The sequence below is a fragment of the Agelaius tricolor genome, unplaced genomic scaffold, assembly GCF_023055355.1.
Source record: "Agelaius tricolor isolate 1412-34295 unplaced genomic scaffold, bAgeTri1.0.p SCAF_22, whole genome shotgun sequence".
Lineage (NCBI taxonomy): Eukaryota > Metazoa > Chordata > Aves > Passeriformes > Icteridae > Agelaius > Agelaius tricolor.
The window spans coordinates 6,359,265-6,382,366 of NW_027269282.1; the positions used below are offsets into that span (position 1 = coordinate 6,359,265).

General features: G+C 48.5%; 1 protein-coding gene across 3 annotated transcripts in view; it reads right to left on the reverse strand.

Moving 5' to 3' along the window:
* Positions 1-18,609: 18,609 nt before the first annotated feature.
* The window catches only part of CCDC186 (coiled-coil domain containing 186), a 35,433-nt gene continuing 30,940 nt past the window's right edge, over positions 18,610-23,102 (reverse strand). For all 3 annotated transcript variants that reach the window (XM_071446415.1, XM_071446417.1, XM_071446416.1), the window contains exon 16: positions 18,610-22,511. In XM_071446415.1, the coding sequence (XP_071302516.1) occupies positions 22,428-22,511 (84 nt within the window). In that variant the 3' untranslated portion in view covers positions 18,610-22,427. The remainder of the gene's footprint in view (positions 22,512-23,102) is intronic.

Genomic DNA, 23,102 nt, shown 5'->3' on the forward strand with positions numbered 1-23,102 from the left:
TGATATTGGGAGTGCAGGTTCATTGTGGCCATCCTCAGTGCTGCCTTCAGCCCTCAGCTGGGCTGGTGCTCAGGCACAGCTGAATGCCTGAGGTTCAGGGAAGGTCTGGCTCTGGGAGCTGTGCTGACTCTTGGTTTGCTTGTGTGGGTAATTCTGGTCATCCTGGTGCTGGGGAAGGGAAGCCCAGGAGCCACAAAAGCCACAGAGGAATTCTCTTGTTCTATTTCCAGCCCTGCTTTTTAAGACACAAAGGTTTTCAGAGCAGATGCATTTCTGAAGCTTATCTGTGTGAATATTTGAGTGCTTATCCAAGCAGAACAAAAACCTTCAAACCTTCTGAGGTCTATCCATCAAGAGCCTTATCTCCCCACGTCACAATTTGGCTCCTGGCTGCTGCTGCTTGGAGCCTCCCGCCACCAGCTTCCCATTTTCCCTCTCTGTGCTGCTCCACAGCATTCTCCAAGGCACCCTGTGGTCACAGACCCCCTGCCACTCCAGTGATGGGCTCTGCACTGCATGCAGGAGCAGCTGTGCTGGGCTGCATTGGTGCTGCTGTGCCACAGCCCATGGTCTGCATGCCCCTCACACACACAGAGTCTGGGTTATGGCCAGAGCAGAGCACACTGACTCTGCCTGGCCCCAAGAATGAGGAACATTTGCCTTTTTTTAATGGGATATTAATGGAGCTTGGATAAAGGAAAGCTGTCTCCTCTATCTGAGGTTCCAAGACTGAAGTATCCAAGGGGAATACTTCTGATCCTCTCCCACCTGGAAGCTGCTGGTCCCCTCTGGCAGAGGCACCACTGACGTGGAGCTGCTTAGAGATCTCAAGGAGCACCTTAAAAGTCCAGGCAAGCTCTGCTCTTGTAGCTGAGCATGGAACCTGAGCCACTGGGAAGCACCAGGAGCATGGCAGGAACACAGGAGAGGCACCAGCATCGTCAGCCATGTGGGAATCCCTGGCCAAGCCAAACAGCCTCAGTGCCCAGTTTGTGCCCTGTGCCAGGAGAGTCTCTGCAGTGCCTTGGGACCAGGGCCACAGCACTTTTCTTGCTTTGAAGCTGAGCTGGCACAAGAAGTTGTCTGCAGCCATCCTGTCAAAGCCATGGCCAAAAACAACAGGGTGAAGGCTTTGGAAAGAGCCACCCATGCATAGTGTCACTGATTTTAGCTGGGACCTGGCTGGGCCAGGGCTTGGGAACAGCTTTTATGCAGGTCAGGGGCTGAGATCCTGTGCACCACGGTGGGGATCAGAGACCTCTGCTGCTGCTTGGTGCTGCCTGGGCTCAGCCCACATGTAGGCAAGCTTCAGCCTCAGCGTGGCTTTTTCCACCAGGGACCATTTTCACATGGCCCTTTTCACAGGAGACTCTGATGTGTGGGTTGGTTGTGCTCTCCTCTCTGTGGTTTTAATTTCTTTCTCTGTTTTGATGGTCAGAGGAGTAAAGCTGATTCCCATCTCATATCAAACAATGAATTCATCTCAATAACAAGGGGCTAAATCTACTTTTTATCCTGTGGTGTATGATAAGCTATTTATAAATTTCATATCACTGCTGGATTGTAGTCAGGGTTTAAAATAAAGTTTTAATTTAACCATAGTTTTCCAGTGCTGACAGATATGATAAATACATTTTTTTTCTATAAAACCTAATTTCAGCAGTGTTTTGCAAAAATCATTAGAAGCTAAGGATCATTTCCGTGGGTTTTTTTGTTTTGTTTTTCTCCATGTTCCAGTGTTTAGTTTAATGTTACATTCCATTATAGAAAAAAAAATGATGTCTGTGGTAATTTGTTCTCCAAGTCCTGTGCTTGAGAGATGGAAGGATTTTGCTTGAGAAGACCAATGGAAAGAGGTGCCAGCTCATTTAACAGAGGCCTTGGGGCAGCTGCAGCACCTCCCTGAGGCAGGACCAGCCCTCAGGGCACTGCTGCAAAGCCCACTGGCAATTTCACAGCGACTGAGCAAACCTTGGCATCCCAGGTGACCCCACAGGACAGCCCAGAGGGCACAGTGGGGCAGGTTTCATGTCTGGAAGGTGAGTTTGAGACCCAAGCCCTCCATCTACAGGAGGGTTGCGTTCCTGTTGCATCCACCCACGAGCTGAGTCCCTTCAAAATTTTTCTGGACCCTGTCCAGATTTCCTGCTTCCCCATGTAAACAGCTTTGAGGAAGATGCCTCTTTCTGCAATCAATCATTTTCATTCTGCAGTAAATAGCTCTTGCATCAGCCACCATTGTGTTGGTGGTGTAAAGGCAGCACAACAGAGCCCCACATGTTGTGAGGTGAGTGGGTCAGGTACTGTGCTGGAACAACAAAAACACAGGGAATGTTGAGCAGGAAAAAAAAGCTTGTTTTTAAAGTGTTTTAAAGCTGCTGTCTGTCTTCTCAGCCCTGCAGTTTACAGCCCATACTTCTCACACTGCCTCCCTGACAGACAGACAAGGGATGAAGCTATTTGGAGAGCAAGTCTGGGCTCTGCAGACATGAAAACACTGACACTTGTATCTATATGGGCTGGCCTTTGTCTGTGAGGAGCTTCCAGGAGCTCAAAATACCCAGGAAAGGGGCATGCAGAAGGGGAGAGAGGTCTTCTTCTGGTGGGCTGCCAAGTCACTCAGGCTGCTTTCGTGGTGATACCCAGGGGATGTCACTGATGCAGCCAGCTATGATAATCCTTTCAGTGGGAACAGGTGCTGGGGGATAATCCTGCTGTTTCTCTTGGTTATGGTTCCCTTCAGTCACTAAGACAGAGCAAACAGGATTATCACAGCAGTGACTCAGGGGGTGAAGGGTGCCTGGGCTCTGTGGACATTTGTTTCCCAGGGAGGTGCTGGCTCTGCAGGGCTGCCTGTCCTGCTGAGGGCAGCCAGGTGGGCTTGGCTGGCTGCTCCCGAGGCTCTCACTCAGACTGGCCCTCAGGGATGAGGGCTGAATCCCAGATGGAAGCTCCTGCTCTCTCCAGCTCCCCCAGGAAGATGCCTTCCCCAGAATCCAGGCAATGTGGGATGGACACTGCCCAGATGTGCACTGTCCCAAATCCTAGCAGGAGCTGGGGGAGCACAAGGAGTGGCAGCTCTGCCTGGGCTGCCACATTTTCTCTGGCCAGGAAGGTTTGAGGCACTCCAGACCCCCTGTAGGGTGTTCACAGTGACCCAGCCTGTCCTGACCCTGTGAAACTTCTGTGCCTGAAGCTCTAGGTGCAGGCTCATCCTCCAGCAGACTTTGATGTAGTGTCAGGTTTTGTTTTAAACCCCTGGAGTGCTGCACCCATCCATCCCCTCTCAGCCCAGTTTCAGTGCTCTTAGACCAGCCTGCACCCTGGTGAGTGTCCTTGCCATGCAGAGCCAATGCCTCTGTGCTCCTGTTTCACCACCTCTTGCCCTGCTGATAACAACCTCTGACCCCCCCTGTGATTCCCTTCTCCAGCAGTGGAGGAAGGGCACGTGAGGTTCTTGGAATCAGCCCTCACAGCCTCTGTGCACAAACAGCTGCTCCCCACTGCTGGCTGGTTTCAGGGCTTCCCTGACCCCTGATTTCAGTATCAGCACACCAATTGATCTTGGCTTCATGCTTTTGTGGCAATCTGGGCCCAAGGCTATTTTAAATGGAAAGCTAACAAAATAAACATGTGTGTAGAGCATATAGACAGTGAACTGCAGGAGGAGGAACCAGGGACGTGCAGGGTTGTTAAAGCTCCAGTTGCAGTTGTGCTGATAAGGCAGTTTCCAAGAAATTGCCCAGCCCTTCAATTCTAGAAGCTCTCTCTTCCCAGGTCAACAACCTTCTGTGGGCTGAATCCTGCTGTCACTCTGCAACAAACACAGGCCAGGCTGGACCTTCTGCAGGTGGTACAAAAAAGAGAACCTGTGTTGCTAAGAAGGGGTCCAGGCACCCTCTGGCACAGGAAACCAAAACACACAATGAGAAGCATGTTGGTAACTCTGGCAGTTTGGGAAAGCACAAGAAAATGTGCTTCAGCTTCATTCTTCTTTGGCCAAGCCTCCTCCTTGCCTGAGAGGGATGAAGGTGGTGTTGGCTGAGCTGCTGCTCTCCCTGTGCCAGCCCTGGGCTGCAGTGCTGCCACCTCCATCAGCTCTGCACCCAGGCTGCTCCAGCTCCTGCTCCCCTGCAGCTCCACACTCTGCTTTTGGCCAGCCTTAGCCTCAGACAGGAGAAAAAGCTTTTTGGAAAGCAGATCTTCCACAGCATCCCACAGCTCCATGAGCAAAAATGTTCGGTGTGGCTCTAGTGGGAACACAGGCAGGGCTGCCTGGACCCAGTTGTTTGGCTCCCTCATTTCACAGGGATATTTTAAAATATCTTATGCAGGTGCAGGAGTTGACACAACAGAGCATGCACCGTGTTAGAGTCTGTCCAGCTTGTGTGCAAACACCACCAGCCCCCTTTTCAAACTCTTAGGAGCTGTTTCATAAACACAAAACACTTCACTTAATTTCCAAACCACGTGGGGTTTCCTCAGCAGGGCCAGTGGTGGAGGACGTGGCACCAGCCCCAGGGCTGGCAGCAGAGCCAGGCAGAGGCTTCCACCTGCTGGGGCCTCCTGGGTGAGTGCTGCACTTGGTCAGTGCTGCTCAGCACCTCTGCACGGTGCCCTGGCTGCTGGCAGGAGCTCTGTGTGCATGGCACAGACCCCTCTGTGAGTGCTGCACCTCTGCACGGTGCCCTGGCTGCTGGCAGGAGCTCTGTGTGCATGGCACAGAGCCCTCTGTGAGTGCTGCACCTCTGCACGGTGCCCTGGCTGCTGGCAGGAGCTCTCTGTGCATGGCACAGACCCCCCTGGCCAGCCCTGTGCCACCAACAGCTCTGGACATGTAAGCCTTGTCAACAGTGAGGATGCTTACTCAGTAGCTTTGGGCACCTGACCTGCTTCTTGCTCATTTTATGTCTTCCAGGGTCTGTTTCTCTTCCTTGCTGACCCCACAGACCAGGGTCATCTTTCTGGGCTGACACAAATTGCCAGAATTTTGCTGAATTGGGGAACCTGTTATTTCCCCATCGAAACTTGCTCCTACCAAAACCAAAATGAGTCTTCCAGCAGTCCATAGAAAAGGAGGATAAAATTCCTGTGTGTGGGATGGGCACGTGCCTGAGTTTGTGTGGGATCCCACACTGGCACCAGGAACCTTGAAGGTCTTCATGGAAAACTCCTGGTATGTTCAGGGATGGTGGCAGCACGTGGCCTCAGCTCTGCTGTGCAGTGTCACCCTACAGTGTCACCAGCAGTGTCCCCATGCAGTGCCACCCTGCAGTGTCACCATACATTGTGACCCTGCAGTGTCACCTACAGTGTCACCATGCAGTGCCACCGTGCAGTGTCACCTACAGTGTCACCATGCAGTGTCACCTGCAGTGTCACCTCAGTATCACTGTACAGTGCCACCCTGCAGTGTCACCGTACAGTGTCACCTCAGTGTCACCTGCAGTGTCACCCTGCAGGCAGCACTCACGAGCAGCCAGGTCAGGTCTCAGGGCTGCTGCACTTGTGAGGGTGCAGAGCCTGACCAGTCCAAGAAAAGCACAGGAAATCCAGTTTGTCCCACTCAGATGAGTTCTGTAGCTGCCCCTGACTCCTGCATTCCTCGAGGTTAAGGGACCTGACCCTTTTCTGATGGGCCCTTTGTGGATCCTGCAGTGCTGAACTCTCACTGCTGCCAGCTTCTCCAATGGGCCTGTGATGCTGCAGCCTGTGTTTTTCTGGGGCAGAGACTCTGCTTTTGCACCAAGCTCACTGAATGCCATTGACACACTTTCTTGATTGAGCCTTCTTTCGTTTGAGCTGCTCTACCAAGCTGCCCTGAGCCTCCACAGGGCATGCTGACTTGCACCTACAATGCATCAGGCTTCATCTTCCCAGTCAGCCAGGCTCTGGGAAAGTCACTGGAAGGACTCCAGTGGCTTTGAAATAGGAGTTGACTCATGCCCCATGAGATCAAAACAAAATGTCTCTGCATATGAAAAAATATTATGGAAACTGTAATCATTCATGCACGAAAGCCTCACTTCAAGTTTATCATATAAAATACATAATATTGTAAATGGAAAGAAAAAAATTACACAAGGCCTGGTATGCATGAAAATTACTGGCATGTGAAAATGTCTTTTCCCATAAACAAAGCTGCGGTCTGCTACACACACAGGCATCCAAAATGGGGATTCTTGCTCCCTTTCTGCTCTTCTTCAAAACTCTCCCTTTCTGCAGGAGTAATTACTTTCTAAACTCATCCCTTGTACTGCCAAGAGTGACCAGAGTAAAGGCTTAGGATGGAGTGACCATTATGGGGCAGGGTGGCAGTGTGACAGGTATTTCAGGAGCTCAGGGACACAGCAGCAGCACCTGAGAGCACTGCCTGGGGGAACAGGTGCAGGGGGACAATCCTGCTGTTTTTCTTGGTTATGGTTCTCTTCAGTCACTAAGACAGAGCCTGGGACAGATGTGGTGCTCAGAGCACCCCATGGCAGCTGCAGCTCTTGGCTCACTCAGCTCTTTGTGGGATCTGAGTCTGGGGTCCAATCCTGTCCCCCTGGAGCTGGCCAGGATGTGCTGTGGTGCTCAGCAGTGCAGATTCCCTGTGATTCCCTCAGCCCACACCTGCAGCTTGGTCACATTCCAGCAAGAGCTGAGTGCCATGGTCCAGGGAGCAGGATTTAGCATATCACCTTGAGGAAACGAGCAGAGGATGGATCTGCAGGCACAGCAAAAGTAACTCTGAGGGGGAAAATGAATTAATGTGGGTATTAACGAGCAATTTGTCATACAGCCCCTAGAGCCAGCCTCTGATGCTGTCAAGTGTGCTGTGAAAAGCACTGGATGCTGCTGTACCTCCTGTGGCTTCTCTGAAGCTGCCCAGCCCTGGGAGCTGGAGGATAGCACCAGGCCTGTTCCCTGCTCAGCAGGATGAAACTACAGCTGCTGCTGCTGTCCCACCTCTGCCAGGGCCAGGGGGCAGATGCAGCTCAGCCTGTCCCTCCCTGGCTGGCAGCACCAGGAGCTGGCCGAGGGCACTGTCTGTCCCCTCCTGGGCTGGACCTGACACACTTGCCATTTCTCACTCTGCAGTGCCTCAGTGTCCCCTCCCTGTGACACCCCTGTGGTGGCAGGAGGGTCCCACCACACACCCTCCAGCAGCAGGGCTGAATGTAAGCACAGGTGAGATTCCAACAGCCCAGAGAGCCAAGTGAATGACCCACCTGCACCATTTGCCCACTATTGCCACCAAGTGAGCCATTTTCTCCCCAAAGCACAAGCAGTTCAGCACAGCACTGTGCAGGCCCGTCACTGATCCCCATGCTTACAGAGAGGAGCTGTGGGATGGTCTCGGGTTTTGTGCCTGCTGAAATGGCTCCCAAGGTATTAAAAAGTCTTTTTTCCCAGCCCCTTGCTTGAGGAAGAAGTCGAGATTCCTCAGCTCTGGTTCTCAAGGTTGTTTATTTTCTCTTATCCAATACATTCTTTCTCTGGCCTGCTGAGATCTGTCCAGCAGGTCAGTTCATGGCACACTGTCCACCCTTGGGTGGTGTTAGCTTTTTATACTAAAAACTACATGTACTTTATTTGCAATACTTTTCCAATACCTATCACCTATGTTAGACAGTCTGTCTCTACTCTAAACCAATCCAGAAGTGCCACCATCACAGCAGAAGATGGAGGACAAGAAGGAGAAGAAGAAGGACAGGACATGCCCAGATTCCTCCATCTTGACTCTTGAACCCCCATTCTAAATCCCCAAAATTCCACATTTTCACCCTGTGATAAATTCACTATCATTCTATTCAAACTCTTGTGGCTTGTAAATCTTCACACAACGTTGGGAATTGTTTCCATGGGTTAAAATTGAAGGCACGGGTGGTTTTGACTCCGTGCCAAGGTCTCTGAGCCCTCTGCTAGGGTCTCTGGTCCTGGGTTCTGACAGGATGGCTGAGAAGACTTCTGGCTCTCATGGTCTCCTGCCTCAGCACTATGGGGTGACTGTGGCATGTTCCTCAGCTAACTGGGCTGTACTGGTTCCCTGCTGGAGCAGGGAACTGGCTGACATCAGGAGACATCCAGCTGCCATGACTAAACTCTTCTTACATTCCAGAGCTCCAACAAATAAATGTTTATTGACAATAAGCTGGTGTTTTGTTTTGGGAAATGAGCAAACCACCTTCCTGGTAGCTGGTGTGCAGAGGACAGAGCCTCACAAGGACCTGCAGGGCACCAGGCAGTAACAGGAGCATCTTGCCTGCTCTCCTCTCCTCCTTGGATGGGTTTGGAACGAGCTCTGGAGGTCTAACTGCCGAGAGTAATGATGTGTGAAAGCTCACTTTCATTTTTCACTCTACTTTTTTGGAAGGTGGAACATTTTAGAGTTGACAGTACCATGCTTAAGCCATATGAGGCAAGTAACTATTTTTAACCAGATGGAGACTATCTGAGAGCCTACTGCTGAATCATTTCAAACAAGGAAGAAATCATGAGATCCAAATGTAGGCGTGGGAGGGATGGGGGTGGGAAGGCTTTTATCATACACTTATCCCAATAACTGTCCAACTGCTTCAAAACTTCAGACCACTTAACTGAAAATGCCTGTGGGGTCACTTCAAGCAGTGGCTGCATTTTACAAAATGCTCCTGCTCTGAGAGAGAGGCAGATCCTCAGGTCAGAGCAGCTTGAGAGGCTCCCTGTGCTCACCAAGCCCCTGTGCATCCTGCACCAGGCTCTGAGCTGTGCCAAATGGGAGAAGACACTTGTCCATCTTGGCACTGCCCTTCTCTGGGCCCCCATCACCAGGTACTGATGGGTGCAAGGTGCTCAACTCTTCTGGGGACACAGCCTGGGTGAGAGGAGAAGGGGTGGTCTCAGCCCTGCTCTGGGTGTCCTTCCACTGCTTCTGCCTCCCCTGCCCATTCCAGCACGGAGGTGACACTCCAAATAATCAGAGTTTGCCAGGTGAAATTGGCCCTGTGGATAAACTGAGGGATTTTTGTCACATTTCCTTGATGTGACACACCTCAGACTTGCAACAAAAGGCCTTTCTCCCTGTTGAGGGAGGGTCTCACTCAAGGAAAGGGAGAGCCAGGAAGTACAACTGAGTTACCCCAAATGCCTGTCACTGTTTGTGTGAATTAGTGCACAGCCTATTCATAGGCACCCAGACACAGGGGTGGAACCCCACCCATGAAGTTTATCTTTGTGCTAAGCCTGTGCTACTCCACTGCAGGTGCAGCATTGACTGGTTCCCTGCAGGAATGGGGCACTGCTTGGGCACACCATGGTGCCAACACAGGGTTGGGCGGAACATTTCTGTTCTGTCCTGAGGCTTGGTGGTCTGCAATGTTTCCCACTTTGCAATAGGAAATCAAACCTGCTTCCCTGACCTAGTTTGGTACTTGGCCACTAGCCTGTCTTCTCAGTATCGTTGAAATCATGAGTGGGACACATGCCCTTAGCCCCCTTTAGACAAATCCCTTGGCTCTGATTTCCCAAATCTGCTGCTCCTGGGATCCTCTGCACTGAGAACAAAAGTCAGACTCTGTCCTGGCTTTGCACTTCAGCATGGGTGGGGCAGAGTGTGCAGAGATGACACCAAGGCGTTGTGAAGTCCCTTTTCTGCTTGTCACACAACAAAACATAGGCTCTTATTTTGTGGAGACAGAAAAGTCCAAATTAACTTTCTCTTCCAAGACATCAATATCATCTACAGAAGGAATCTTGCACATTAAGCTCCCAACTCAGTGGCACCTCAAGTGAAGAGCACATTGGCCATGGTAGGTAGGCTGCAGTAGCCTCTGCATACACCCTAAATGTGAGCTATGAGACCAGGTGGGCATTCTGGCTGCAAGGACTCAAGCAAATTTAGCAAAAGGGGTGAGATACATCCCCTTTAAAAGGGGTCAGGGTCAGTGTCTTCAGCATGGAGAGTGGAGTTCAGGATAAATAATCTAGAAATTCAATGTTTTTAAGAGCAGCTATGAAGTGAGAGGGACACAGCAGGGTCTGCTGCCACCTCCAAACGCCTCTGCACAGCACCCAGGGCACTGCACACCCCGGCTCCAGCCTGGCTGGTCACTGCTGTCACTGCAGCTGTCACCCTGGGGCTTTGCTCTCCCTCTGCAGCGAGCAGCAAGGCTTGCATTGCTCCCCGTTATGTCAAATGCAGCACAGGCTTGCATCTCCCATGGGACTTGGCTTCACTTGGGATCGCCATCCATGGAGAAGCTCAGAACTTCCCTTGCAGGCCTTCTCCTTCTTTCTGGTTGTTTCTGACACCTCACCCCTCCTCTGGAGGCAGGGCTGTGGGCAGGGATGGCTCCCTGCTCTGTGTCATCCCTGCCAGGCAGGGCACAGCCCAGCCTGCTGCCAAGCTGACCTGGGCTCTGCCTTGAGGAAACGCCAGGCTCAGCTGATGTCACCAGCTTGGCATCCAGCATGCTCACACACCACGTGTGGCTTGTCCCATCCCTTCCCCTGCAATCTTGAGTAATGGGGACTGACACATGTTTTTTCCAGAAAGCAATCTCTTCAGAGAGAATTAATTCTGCGATTTCCAGGTGCTTCCTCCTCCGCACAACTGATGAAGACTTCCTGCAGCCAACGGCCAAGGCTGCTCCAAGCCAGGACATTTAAATCAATCTTTTGTTCTTGGGGACTTTCTGTAGCTTGGTGGCTCTGGGTGCTGCCTCTTTCTCTCTCACAAACCTAGGTCCTAAAGCTGCCAGCAAAGAGGCATTTTAAGGAGGAGGGCAGGGTGGGAAGTGGCTTGTCTGGGGGTCTGAGCTTGTGGGGAGGCTCCTCTGAAAGCTCCTTGCAGAGCATCCCTGGGTGTGAGGCTGTGAGTGCAGCCTGGGGTCCACCACAAGCAGCCTCGAATGAGCCTGCAGCTGCATCCCACTGTCTGAGGGTGAGGCCAGCAGCCACCAGCAGATCCTGAGGATGTGGTGGCTGAAGGCTGTGTTTAAAGCACCAGATGACCTCTTCTTCCCAATTTGAGGGCTTCTTGAGTAGGATGTTGGCTTTTGAGCAACGCTGTGTCCTGTAGGTTCTCTGTGCATTAAGAGGAACTGAGATTTTGATGGGAACACCTTGTGTTGTGCATCTATTTCCTCTCTCACTTATCAGGGGTTGGATCATGTTGCTTATGGTAAAGTCCAAAAGAGAGATGAAGCTGTGAAGCATGAACAAAAAGTGCTCCTCATCAGTAGATAGCCCAGAAGCACATCCCATTAATAAGGAGTGATGAGTCAATAAAATGTCTTTTACTCCCTGATGGAGAAATTTTTATTCACTGCTTCTTAGCATAATGTAGTGTTGGGTCTGAGCCAGAATGTTTTTATTTTCGAGTGGATCTACATTTGCATTTTCTCATGGCTATTCTATAACCTGACTGCATTGTCCGTATACATAGTGCAGGTATCACAGCCTTTTCAGAGCCTGTAAAAGACATGGAGCAGAAACCAGAGAACATACCCCACACCTGTGTCCTACCTGCAGTGCAACCACCAGTACTTATCTCACAGGTACAGCCCCTCCTGACTCAGATCTCAAAGATCCATTGGTAAAGTGTATTTCTTCTTTTTTCAATAAATGTTAAGCATTTCTTTATCCAGCTTTTTTATTTGAGCAAGAGGCCATGTCCTGGTGCTGAGCTGCAGCTTTCTTACCTTGCCCTCCTCATCAGGCAGCTCTGTCCTAGCAGGGTTTTTAAATGTGACGGATTTTAAACTAACCAGTTTAAAATGTACCAACCTGAACATGAAGTCTTCGTGGTCACTGCAGGATTACCCCTAAGGGACAGGCCTGGTTGATGCTTTCAGCAAGGTCAGGTCCCTCTTGTTAATTCTGGTTCTACTTGTGCCCTTGCCTGGCTGCCAGCTGGGAGGGCGACACCCCTGTTACACAAGCCAATGTCGTCGGTGTTTTCCTTCTTGATTGTTCTGCTTGTAATTTGGATTCCACGAGCGGCGCTCAGCTTATGTCACTGCACCCTTTTAATGGTGTTTTTCTTGGCTGCAGCTTTGATTTTCTTGGCCTTGCAGCCAGGGCATCTCTGCAGACACAGACGCTGCACACGCCGCTTCCCCTCGCGCGCACCTCGCGCTCGCCCCGCCAACCCAAGCTGCAAAGGGCTGCCTTTGCCATTCCTCCTTTGCCCGTTCACAGTGCCAGCACACTCCTCTGCTCCTTTCTTTTTCATCTATCAGTACTTGGAAAAGTTGTACTTTCATCTATCAGTACTTGGAAAAGTTGTTACTGTCCTACCTGAAATCTTTAAAGTTTTCATTGCGACGGCAGTGCCCTGAAGATGCCTGCAAGGATCAGGAGGAATTTGTTCTGCACAGGCAAAACCCAGCACTCCTGGTTGTCAAGTGCTTCTGCTGTAACCTTCCCGTGGGACAGCAAAGGGATAAGGACAGGAAAACAGGATCACCAGGAAATGGTGATGCAATGTTACCCATCGTGATCGGTGGCTTGGCATCACTCATTTTCAGACCTTTGTCAGCAGCTGTGGAAAGGGTTTTCAGAGGACCTTAGAAGGATATCTAGGTACTTTTGAGTGGTCACATTGTGCTGGTCCTTTTCTGGATGCACATCTTCCCAACAGAATGAGTTTCGGATTGTATTTTTTCCTGGGCTGTTTAGCAAAGCCATTCTTTATTCCTGGTAGTTCTGCTTTCAAGGTATCTCCACCAGCACAGGTATCCTAAATCAGTAGTGCAGGGCTCTTGATGGATTCATGCAAATCCTCACATTTTTTATTCAGTACTGTTATAACACAATTTGCCCTTCCTTGTATGAGCTGACAGTCAAATCATGCACGTATATTTTGCCAGTTGAGAGTTGTGTTTTCTTATATATTACCCATTATATTTCTTGCCTGTGCTGTTTGTAAAACAAAAACAAAGCAATCAGTTTCCCTCAAAACAACCTCTTTCTCCTCTAAACCCATCAAAAATTAGAATCTGCATCTTGCTCTCCTCTCCCCCTGCACTTCTACTTCTGTGCTCTCTGCCCAGGGATGGTCCTGCACTGCTGTGTCCTGCTCCTTGGAGGAAGCAAAATGCCAGGAATGAGGAAGCTGAGTGAGGTCTGGCAGGGGCTGGGGTCCCTGGCTCCCACATAGGCACTGCCAGAAGCATGGAGAGGAAGGAGGGAAAGGGAAAACTGATGGGGCTGTGAGCTGACACACAGACCAGAGCAGGCAGACGCATCCCAGAAGGAACCTCCAAAGTAAATACAGTAGTGCAAGCCATTGCTGTGCCACTTTTCCAGAGAGAGACTTTTCTCTTTCACATGCAGCCACTCAGAAGTGCGTGTTTGGATGCCCCAGGGCTGAACAAAGAGAAGTTCAGACCATGCTGTCAGCTGCACTCCAGATCTGGGCACGCAGCACCCTGAGCTCATTCTGCAGAGGAGAAGGAAAGCCATGACACTCCAAAAGCAACAGGGTTTGCTCTTGTGCCAGGATGGCCTTCCTAAAAAAACAATTTCTCTTTCTCCACATCCCTCAGCCTTTAACCAGCTAGCCAGTTTCCTTCCTCTCCCCTGTATGTTGATTTTAGGGCTTTTCTGGGGACAAGCAGCATCCCTGAGGAGAAGGACTTAGGGGTGCTGGTGGATGAGAAGCTCAGCATGAGCTGGCAGCGTGTGCTGGCAGCCCAGAAAGGCAATCATGGCCTGGGCTGCATCTAAGGGAGAGTGGCCAGCAGGCCAGATTCTCCCCCTCTGCTCCACTCTGGTGAGACCCCAGAATGGGGTGGAATGCTGCACCCACCTCTGGGGGACCAGCAGAAGGATAAGGACCTGCTGGAGAAAGTTCAGAGGAGGACAAGAAAGATACTCAGAGGGCTGGAGCACCCCTGCTATGAAAACAGGTGGAGAAAGTAGGGATTGTTCAGCCTGGAGAAGAGAAGGCTCCAGAAGAGAACGATCCAGGGAGATAGAGAGGGACTTTTTATAAAAGTTTGTAGGGATAGACAAGGGGGAATGCCTTCAAACTGAAAGAGGGCAGGTTTTGTTAGATATTAGGAAGGAGTTCTTTTCTGTGAGGGTGGTGAGGCACTGGCACAAGTTGAACAGGGAAGTTGTGGATGCCCCACCCATGGAGGTGTTCAAGGCCAGGCTGGATGGGGCTTGGAGCAGCCTGGTCTAGTGGAAGGTGTCCCTGTGGCAGTGGGCTTGGGAATAGATGGCTTTTAAAGCCCTTTCCAATCAAATGATCCTGAGATTCTGTGATGTGGGGGATCAGGACCCAGCTGACCTCCCTGGCAGGGGAGGAAGGCTCTGAGGGAGGCTCTCACCAGCCCCATGCACCCACACAGAGGGTGGTGGTGGCCAGGCAGGAGCTGCTCCTCTGTGCCTCCTCAGCACAGGGGTGACAGGGCAGCAGTGCAGGAGCCCGTGAGCCTGCTCTGAATCATCCTCTGGAAGGACTCCACTTCCTTGCTCTCTGATCCAAGGCTGCTGTCTTGGCAGAGGCCTCCCCCAGCAGCCAGTGGCAGACTCACAGCTTTGGTTGGTTGGTGTTTTTCCAGTGTTTGCTCTGACACACAATTAATGAAACGTAAGTACCTCCATTTATTGCTCTCTAGAGAATCCCTTGGATTGCAAGTCCTGGCCTTTGGGGACATTTCTATTGTTTCAGCTGCCACCAAAGGCAAGGGAAGCTAAATCACATTCTTCAGTGTGATTTTGGGAGGGAGTTCACCTGCCACTGTGCCCTGGCATTGCTTGTGGTTGCCTGAACATTGTCCTTAACGAGGGACACGCCACAGTGGCTCTGGCATTACAAGGTGACAACTACCTGCGAGGTCTGGGCTCTGTCACCAGCCCAAGCAAGGTCGAATCACTTGGAAATACTTGACTGATCTTTCAGCATCAACAAGCAGCCTTGGAAAACTGCAAGGAAATTCTGAGAGAGGGAAATAGTTTGACATAATTGAGGTAAACAAAAAAAAGCAATCTGCCAGCCTTGAGCTACAGACCTACTGCCAAATCTGCCACATCCCCTTTCCAAGGGCTTCGTGCCTCTATTTTTGAAGTGCCTGTATGGTAGTGTGCCCTGCTGGCAGGAGATTTTCTTAATGCATGTTTGCTTTTGGGGTTGGACAGCCCAAGAAAGACCACGAGGGCTCCCAAGCACAGTGTGCAAGGTCACAGGTACCTGGATTGGTGGCTGCTCTCTTTAGTTGGTTTATGCCACAGAGGCTTTCCTCTGCCAGTCCTTGCTGATGGAAAACACCTGCTTGGCACTAGCTGGATCTTTCTAGATCCCAGAAATGTCTGATTAATGCCAAGCAAAACAAGGGGCTGTGGATTCTGGGGGAGGTTTGACCTGGAGCTGTGGATGGGTTTCACTGCCAGCTGTCCTGCCTGGCTCAGGGCACTCTGGCTGCACAGCACAGGGGGTGTGGGAGCTGTGCAACCACCTCAGACAACCTGCAGGTCACAGAGCAGCATTGCCAGGGAAAACAAATATCCCTGTTTGCCTCAAAAGGCTGAGCCATTACCTGCAGTGCACCAGGAGCTGCTGGGACAGCTGAGGGAGCAGGTGGACAGGCAAAGCCCTCACTGTGGGACAGCCTTGTTCCCTGTGCCAGCCACCCCCAGGGGTGTGAGAGAGCCCTGGGTCAAAGCAGACACATGGCAAGGGGAAGGGACCAGGGGAAGGGACCAGGGGAAGGGCATCACTGTTCTGGCTGTCAGCAGCCTGTGTCACTCCACAAGTTAAGCCCATGAGAAGCTGACAGCTGATTTCTCATTTTTCCTCATGGATGAAGATCCCTTCTCCAGAGGGGTGAAGCCCTTAATTATTTTCAAGAGTCCATCTAATCACTACTGCTCTGATAATCCAATTACTAAGGTGAGGCCAGGGCAGTTGATTAGTACAAGCCACTTACAGCATGAAGAGGTCAGAGCTCTGAGACCAAGTTTGGTTTTTTCAACCTCTTTGAAGGTTGAACTTGAAAAGTTTTCAGAGAATTTGCAGGACCACAACACAGGTCTAGGCTGGCCAGCACAAGGTCTGTTTTTTCAGGCATATGCTGCTTTTACCCACAGTGTTGATATGAGTAATTCTCACCTTCTTCCTCTCCCCTGTGCTGGGTACTGACTAGAGTTAAAATAATTTAAGGTCTATCATTTTCAGAGTATTTTTAACCACTTCCTTTCACAGTGCAGCCTCACAAACCCTTCAGTCTGGCTGCAGATTGCAGCTTGAATAAACTGCCTTGCATTTGCACCCTGCTTCAATCCATCTCCAAAGGCAGCAGCAGTTCCCAAAGAACTGCAGGCTGGATGGCCCAGGGCAGTGTTTAAGGACACACCAACCAGCCCAGAGAGAGCAATTGTGCTTGCTAGGCTGTGCTCACCTACCTTGTGTCAAACACCAGTGCACTTTGATCAGACCTCACAGACTTTGTGCTTTTATTTGCTGCTTCTCCTTATTCCACACACACGGGATTATTTTAAAATAGAAACTTCTTAAGAAGCTCTTAGACATCCATAGGACTCAGCCTGTCAGTGAGCAAGGTGCTTCCCTTGAGGCATTTGAGCAGCCCTGCTGAGATCAGTGGGCAGCTGCACATGGTCAAGAGCCCAGAGAAACCCAAGGGCCAGAGGATTTCCTGACTATAGGGCACCCACTGGAGCAGAACAGCAACAAACACACAAATACCTAACAGCATATTTATACACAGTTAGATGAGAACAACTTGTTCAGCAGCACTCTGCTACTGCAGCAGTTACATTTATGCATGCAAAAATCTCACAGAATCTGGCACAGACCCACTGTGGTTTGATGCAAAATAGCCTAAAAACAACCGCAGCAACAAAACCTCCAGCAGAGCTTGCTATTAAAAATCCCCTTAAAATAAAGCAGGGAGAGAGAGAGAGAGAAAAAAATAGCAGTGATGATTTCCTCATTCACAATCAGCCAGAGGAGAGAACTGCTAGCATTTGGTTAGATATTTATCACACAGTAGCTGCAGTATCAGCCTGGTTTACTTCAGCACTGAGCACTTTACATGTGCCATGAGAGCCCTTCCTCTGCACAGAGCTCAGCTGGGTCAGGCTCAGACACAGACCCAAAACAGGGCTGGGAAGTTGTTTGCCATATGGCCACTTGCAAATAGCACCAAAGCCAGAATTAGTATTTGAGGAAGTTTAGCTTGAGACTGTTGTTTCCAAGTGGCAGCGTTAAATACCCAGGAAGCACAAATAAACCTTGATTTTTGGTCACATCTGTCACCAACAACTGTACCTGCTATCAGTGGAAAAAGCTGAAAGAAAATCTGAGCTGCAAAACAATTTCAGTATGGGTTATGCAGGTAACTATAACTAGAAAAATCACTGGGAGCCCTTGGCCTGGTCCTGGGAAGCTTGAGGCTCTTTGCCATTAAATTTCAGCAAAATATAGGACAGCCCCCTCTCTCATTTAAGGTACTCTGGGAGATACTAGAATAAACTCCATAAATTATCACCTTCACAGTATTCTTTTTCCCTTTTTCTGGCTCCCTGCAAGGACAGGACAACCCATATCAATCCATTCCCAGGTTTTTAATAGAAGCACTGCCAGCAACAAGACACGATCACTTAGCCATGAGAGTATTCTCTCATGGCTAAAAATCTGAAAAAAAAACCCCAAAAAACTAAAAATCAACTCTGTTAGATCTCGACAAGAGAATAAATAAATCAGAGGAGCAAATGTGGAGCTGCAGGCAAGGTTCCTTGCTGCTGGGATTGTGGGATTCCCAAAATTCAGGTTGTGGAAGGGAAAGGCACCGAGGGCTCTGGCAGGGCCTGACTGCAGCCCTTGACTGCAGCACAGCTGTGCCTGCCCAGCGCGGTTCCCAAGGGATGAACGCCGTGGCAGAGGTGTTTTCCCTGGCTCGGCTGTTCCTCCAGCGGCAGTACCGGAGAAGAAAGAGGCACTGCCACCTCCTGTTAGCGGGTGCAATCGGCAAGCAGGGGCTGGGGCAGAACGGCAGCACTGCTCGGATTGCCTGCGCACAGTCACACCCACACGAGGGCAACGAGAAGGGCTTTGGTGTGAGAAGATTTTTAGAAAGCTGGGAAAGCATGTCTTAGAAATAGAAAGAACAGAGAACTCAGAACTAGAAGCAGCTGCAAAGTCTGAAAGTAGAAAAAGTTGCAATAGTATAGTAAGGACATGAAACAATAGCTTTAGGCTTAGCTAAGATAGACCTTAAGATTGCAGAAAAATATGCTTAGTAAGATAGTAGAATGTCTTAAGCTTACTTAATTAAGCTTACTTCATTACTTAATAATGAAGTATTGTATATTGTTAATAGAAAGAAGACAAGTAAGTACTGTGTGAAGCAGGTGTACGTGTACTTTTAGTAATTGGCTAGAACAATTGTCAGTAAGCTTTAGCAATGTGCTATTGGTTAGAAAGTTTTAAAAATGCTCCATAACAAAAATCTTCAGCTGTTGCTGGTTGTACATGAGCTTTTGCCATCTTTCTATTGTCTCAACTATGTAATGAGGCCGATGCTGTGATAAAAGCTCACAGAACATATCCCTGCAATCCCATTCTGTTAGTGAAAACACCTCCCAACACCATAGTGGGACAAATCAGACCCAAAGCAGGCTTTCATACATTTGTATGTTTATTATTTCAAAGTACAGTATATACAGAAGGTATAGCAATACCTTTGAAAACTTTATACAGAAACAGCTATCTACAAAATGAAATCAACAAGACATTCTGTGTACAGGACTTACACACATAGATTGGAAGAATCGACAGTTTCAGTTAGAACATGAAAATGGGGAAGGAAACACCCATCTGGAAAAGCTCTAAATACCACCCAGCTCCCTCTGCAACACAGGCACCTGTCCCTGGACAGGTGAGACAGGGCACACCTGATTCCTTGTGCCACCACTGCTGGCACAGGAAGGGTGAAGGCCCCTTGGACAGGCCTTGCCCTCTGAACCCCTCCCTAGATTCAGGTCTCTGCAGCATGTGGACACTCAGGTTTACACTTGATGCACTGGAAGCCAGACATACTGGTTTTAAATTTTTCCTTTTTTTAGTTATGAACCAAAACGTTGCAATTAAAAATATTTTTAGAGAGATACTACAGGTGTTGCCAGCAACAAGTGAAGATAATGAGAAAATGTTCAAGGAAGAAATCAATCTCCAGTCTTCTGGACATTATAATTAAAAATATTGCACAAGTCTGTATGGCAGCAAGCCAGTGATTTCTGTAGCACAAAATTGTATTCTTCAGGTCAGAGGGTCTGGCTTCTGACAGTGACAGTGCTGAATTTTACAGAGGGTGGAAAAGCATAGGCAGCTTTCTTGTAGGGCCTCTAACAACATCTGTTTGTGCGATGTTTGAATGAAAAGAGCACCCTGAGTATTTAAGAAACAGATGTTTAAGCTTGTAAGACACAACCAGCCACAAGCTTGGAATTTTCAAAAGCAGCCTGTGGCAATTCCACATCTAATGGACACCGAATTTCAGTGACAGGCATGTAGCTACATGCTCCAGGCTGCCTTCATGATTAGTTTATCAATTCACCAGTTTGTGTCTAAATTCAGTTCATCTGAGGACAGTTTTCAGTTTCAGGTCCATAGTACAATTTCCAAAACAAGGATAAGTGGGATGAGATTGCTACTCAAGGCTCACACCCACCCCTGCACCAGCTGGTGCTCACCTGTGAGAGCCACCCCACAGAAACACCTTTGCACAGCAAGTGTGCTCAGTGCTGCACCAACAGCACCACACTCCTGACAAGCCACCCCACAGGAACAGGGCCAGCAACATTTCATGGCTGATACATCACTGCCTCTCAAAAAGGAGGAACATCCTTGTGCCAAGTCACTGTGGCTGACCCCACCAGGCACTCATCACTCACCCACACCCCAGGCTGTGTGGGGTGGGACTGGAGAGTCACTTGCCAATGTGCAAGCCAGAATGACTTTCCCATCTCTAACAGATATGTTTAGAATAACACCTGTGGATAACAGCTTTGGTCCATGAAAACACCGTGCACAAAAAACAACGTGGTATTTTGGCTGCTTTGTGTGTCTCCATAACCAAGGGGGGAAAAAAAAAAGAGTCTGAGAAGTTATTAGTGCTACAAAGAGCCAGCAGCATTTCAGCAGGGCAGGAGGACAGCTAACTAGGTTTCTCAACTTAAAAGGAGAACAACCATGCCAAAAAGAAATAAGAATTTCCACAAAGCCATTGCACTGATTCCATCTGCACCACACCCCTCCTTCATTCACACTGTACACCTGGAGAACATCCATTAAAAGATTACAATATTAACATGGTATCTAAAATACTGGAATCATTCATCTGAATGCCTGAAAACATCCAGAGATCTGGTACATTAAAGCATGAAAACACAAACATACAAGAGCTAAGCTATGTTTTAGCATGCAAATTGTTCTAAAGTACTTTCTCTGGCAGAAGGTCCAAGCTCAGTCATGATCAGCTGTCTGTTTGCTTCCTGGAAGCTGTGACAAATCTGTTTCAGCACAGCCAGGTATTTGCCATTTCACATCACTTAAACAACAGTAAAGCAGAAGTAGTCCCATGACTGGACTGGCCCAAATTTCCTAACATTTCAGATAACCACTGCTCTCAGGAATTAGAAAAATAGATGTATAAAAACCCACCCAGATTAAAGGCTTGCAGTTTCTATATAATAGTTGCTCAGATTTTAAACTATATTTGCTCCCATTCTCCCTTTCCAAAGGGATACTTAATCCTTTGACACTGAAGGGACCTGCCATCCCAAGCTCTTGAAGCTCTCTGGACCACAAACCAGGTCTTGATCCCACAAGGATTTTCAGAGATGCCCATCTTTAAACTAACAAGGAAGTCCCACTGTCTCAAACCAAACTATTCCAATCAAATTGGGCTCTTTTGCTCAATTTGCTTTATTACAAACCTCAGGCAACTCAGTGGCATGTGGGAAGGGAGTTCACATCCCTAAGTCACCCAGATGTCTGATCAATTCTCCTCCTCTGTGCTGCCAAATTCAGGTCCCTCATTTGGTGTACGATGCAAACAGTATCTGCAGCAAGACAGATTCTCCCCACACCCCCCTTTTTGATTAAAGTAGCTAAAGCATTGCTATTGTAACTGTACATTGACTTTTCATGGCAATAGGAAGTTCAAGTATTTAAAAACCTGAAGTATGTATTTACAGGGTGATCTGATCAATTGATTTTGGTCAAAAAGTGACAGATACAGAAACTGTGCATTTACTGCTGGAATAAAGGTATTTCAGATCCTGTGTATTACTTATCCTGGAATTAAAATGTGAACATGATGTTGTGATTAACCGAAATCTTGTCACCTTGATACTCTTCCTCCATCACCATCTCAGCCACTGAAGGATTAAGTAACAGTTTTTAGTTACTTCCACCAACTAATTCTTCACAACAGTAAAATCAAGCAGTTGCACAGATTTCTGTGCCACTTTCACAGTCCAACTATTAAAATCCCATTTAGATCTATTTCTTACCATTACTGTCACCAGTTGGTCTAGCCACAGCTAATGAGAAAATTTATTGGCTTCCATTTGTCTTTGAAAGCAGATGCAATCACCATGTCTACATGTACTTACATAGATTTACAATGGGCAGCTTAAACTCCTAAATGCTGTTAGTTATGCAGAAGCCCAGAGAACTTTATTAACCAATTATCTGTTATCAGACTTCTTTTGATCCCTACGTCTAAGGATCAAGGGTTTACAAAACTTGCTGAACTGACATTGGTTTCAACTACAGGAATTCAAGAACTGTTTCAGAACACTTTCTAATTCCTTAATTGTACTGTTGTTTCACTCCTCTGGAATAAAGAAATCGACCAGTTGAATGTTAATCTAAAGCAGAAAATATGCAATATCATGGTCACCACTTAAAACCCAAAATTTTGTAACAAAGTATTCTTCCATGCATATGTCAAAAATGCTTAATCAACCCAAAGATCAGAAATAAAATGCAAGAAAGGAAATAAATGTCTTAAAGCCCTTAAAGCTCAGTAACACTGGATATGTTCAATAGCAACTAAGACATAATTGGCTTTATTTTTTTTTCAAGCTCCATCATTAAGAGACTGATTAATTACACAGTGCAGAAATTAAAATCTCATGGCAACTCACTCTAAACAGTCTGCACTGCAATGCATCTGTATTTCAAATAGAAGTTTCAGATAAATGTAGTGTGCAGTGAATTTCAGCAGTGCCTCAGGCTGGTCCTGGGTAGACAGAACCACACAGATGCCAAACCCTGTTGGTCTCTCACACGAGTGAGCCTGTGTGGCCAAAGGCTTCTTCTGCAAAAACCCAGATGCTTGTGCTGGCAGGCAGAATGTAAAACAGTGATCTGTAGCACCTGCCTTTTCTGCATCTTCAGGTTGGTTAGTCCCCAGAAGTTTTAGTTATGTCTGCTTTATTCTCTGTTCCAGTTCGTGCTTGTGTTTAATAAGCCGTTCTATTTCTGTTCCTAGAGTCTGCAGGTTCTCCTTTGGGGGGGGAGAAATGGTAAGATAAGTTATACAGGGAAATGAGTCCATCAGCACAAATGCACTAATAAGTCAAAATTACTGCTTATGTCAGCAGGTTGATACTTTCAAGTATCCAGAACAAATGCAAATGATTAGAGTCAGAAAAAACCAAACTCATTTCAGTAAGAAACTCAAAGCTCTTGGCAAGTCCTTTTTTGTAGTTACCAGTATTCTACAGGATGTCTAGAAGGTAGAATGCTAGTTCCCCTAGCATTCAAGGGGAATGATGATTACAGGAAGAGATCCCCAGCTTGTGCAGAGCCCTGCAGCCCAGCTGGCAGCCTGCACACCATTTTCCAGCCTGCCACCTCTCCCTGGCAGCAGATGTGCTGTCCCAGGAGCAGAGTCTGTGCTCCTGCCCCACATGCCCAGGGGAGAGCATGCAGAGACCCTTCCCTGCTGAAGGCACAGGCACTCCAGAACTTATTTCAAGCAGCAGCCCATTAGTGCAGCATACTCTGAGGGTCTTACACTGGAGGTACATGGCCTCATGTCACATAACTCCCTGGTTAACCCTAATTTTAATCTGGTGCTACCAGTGGCACCAAA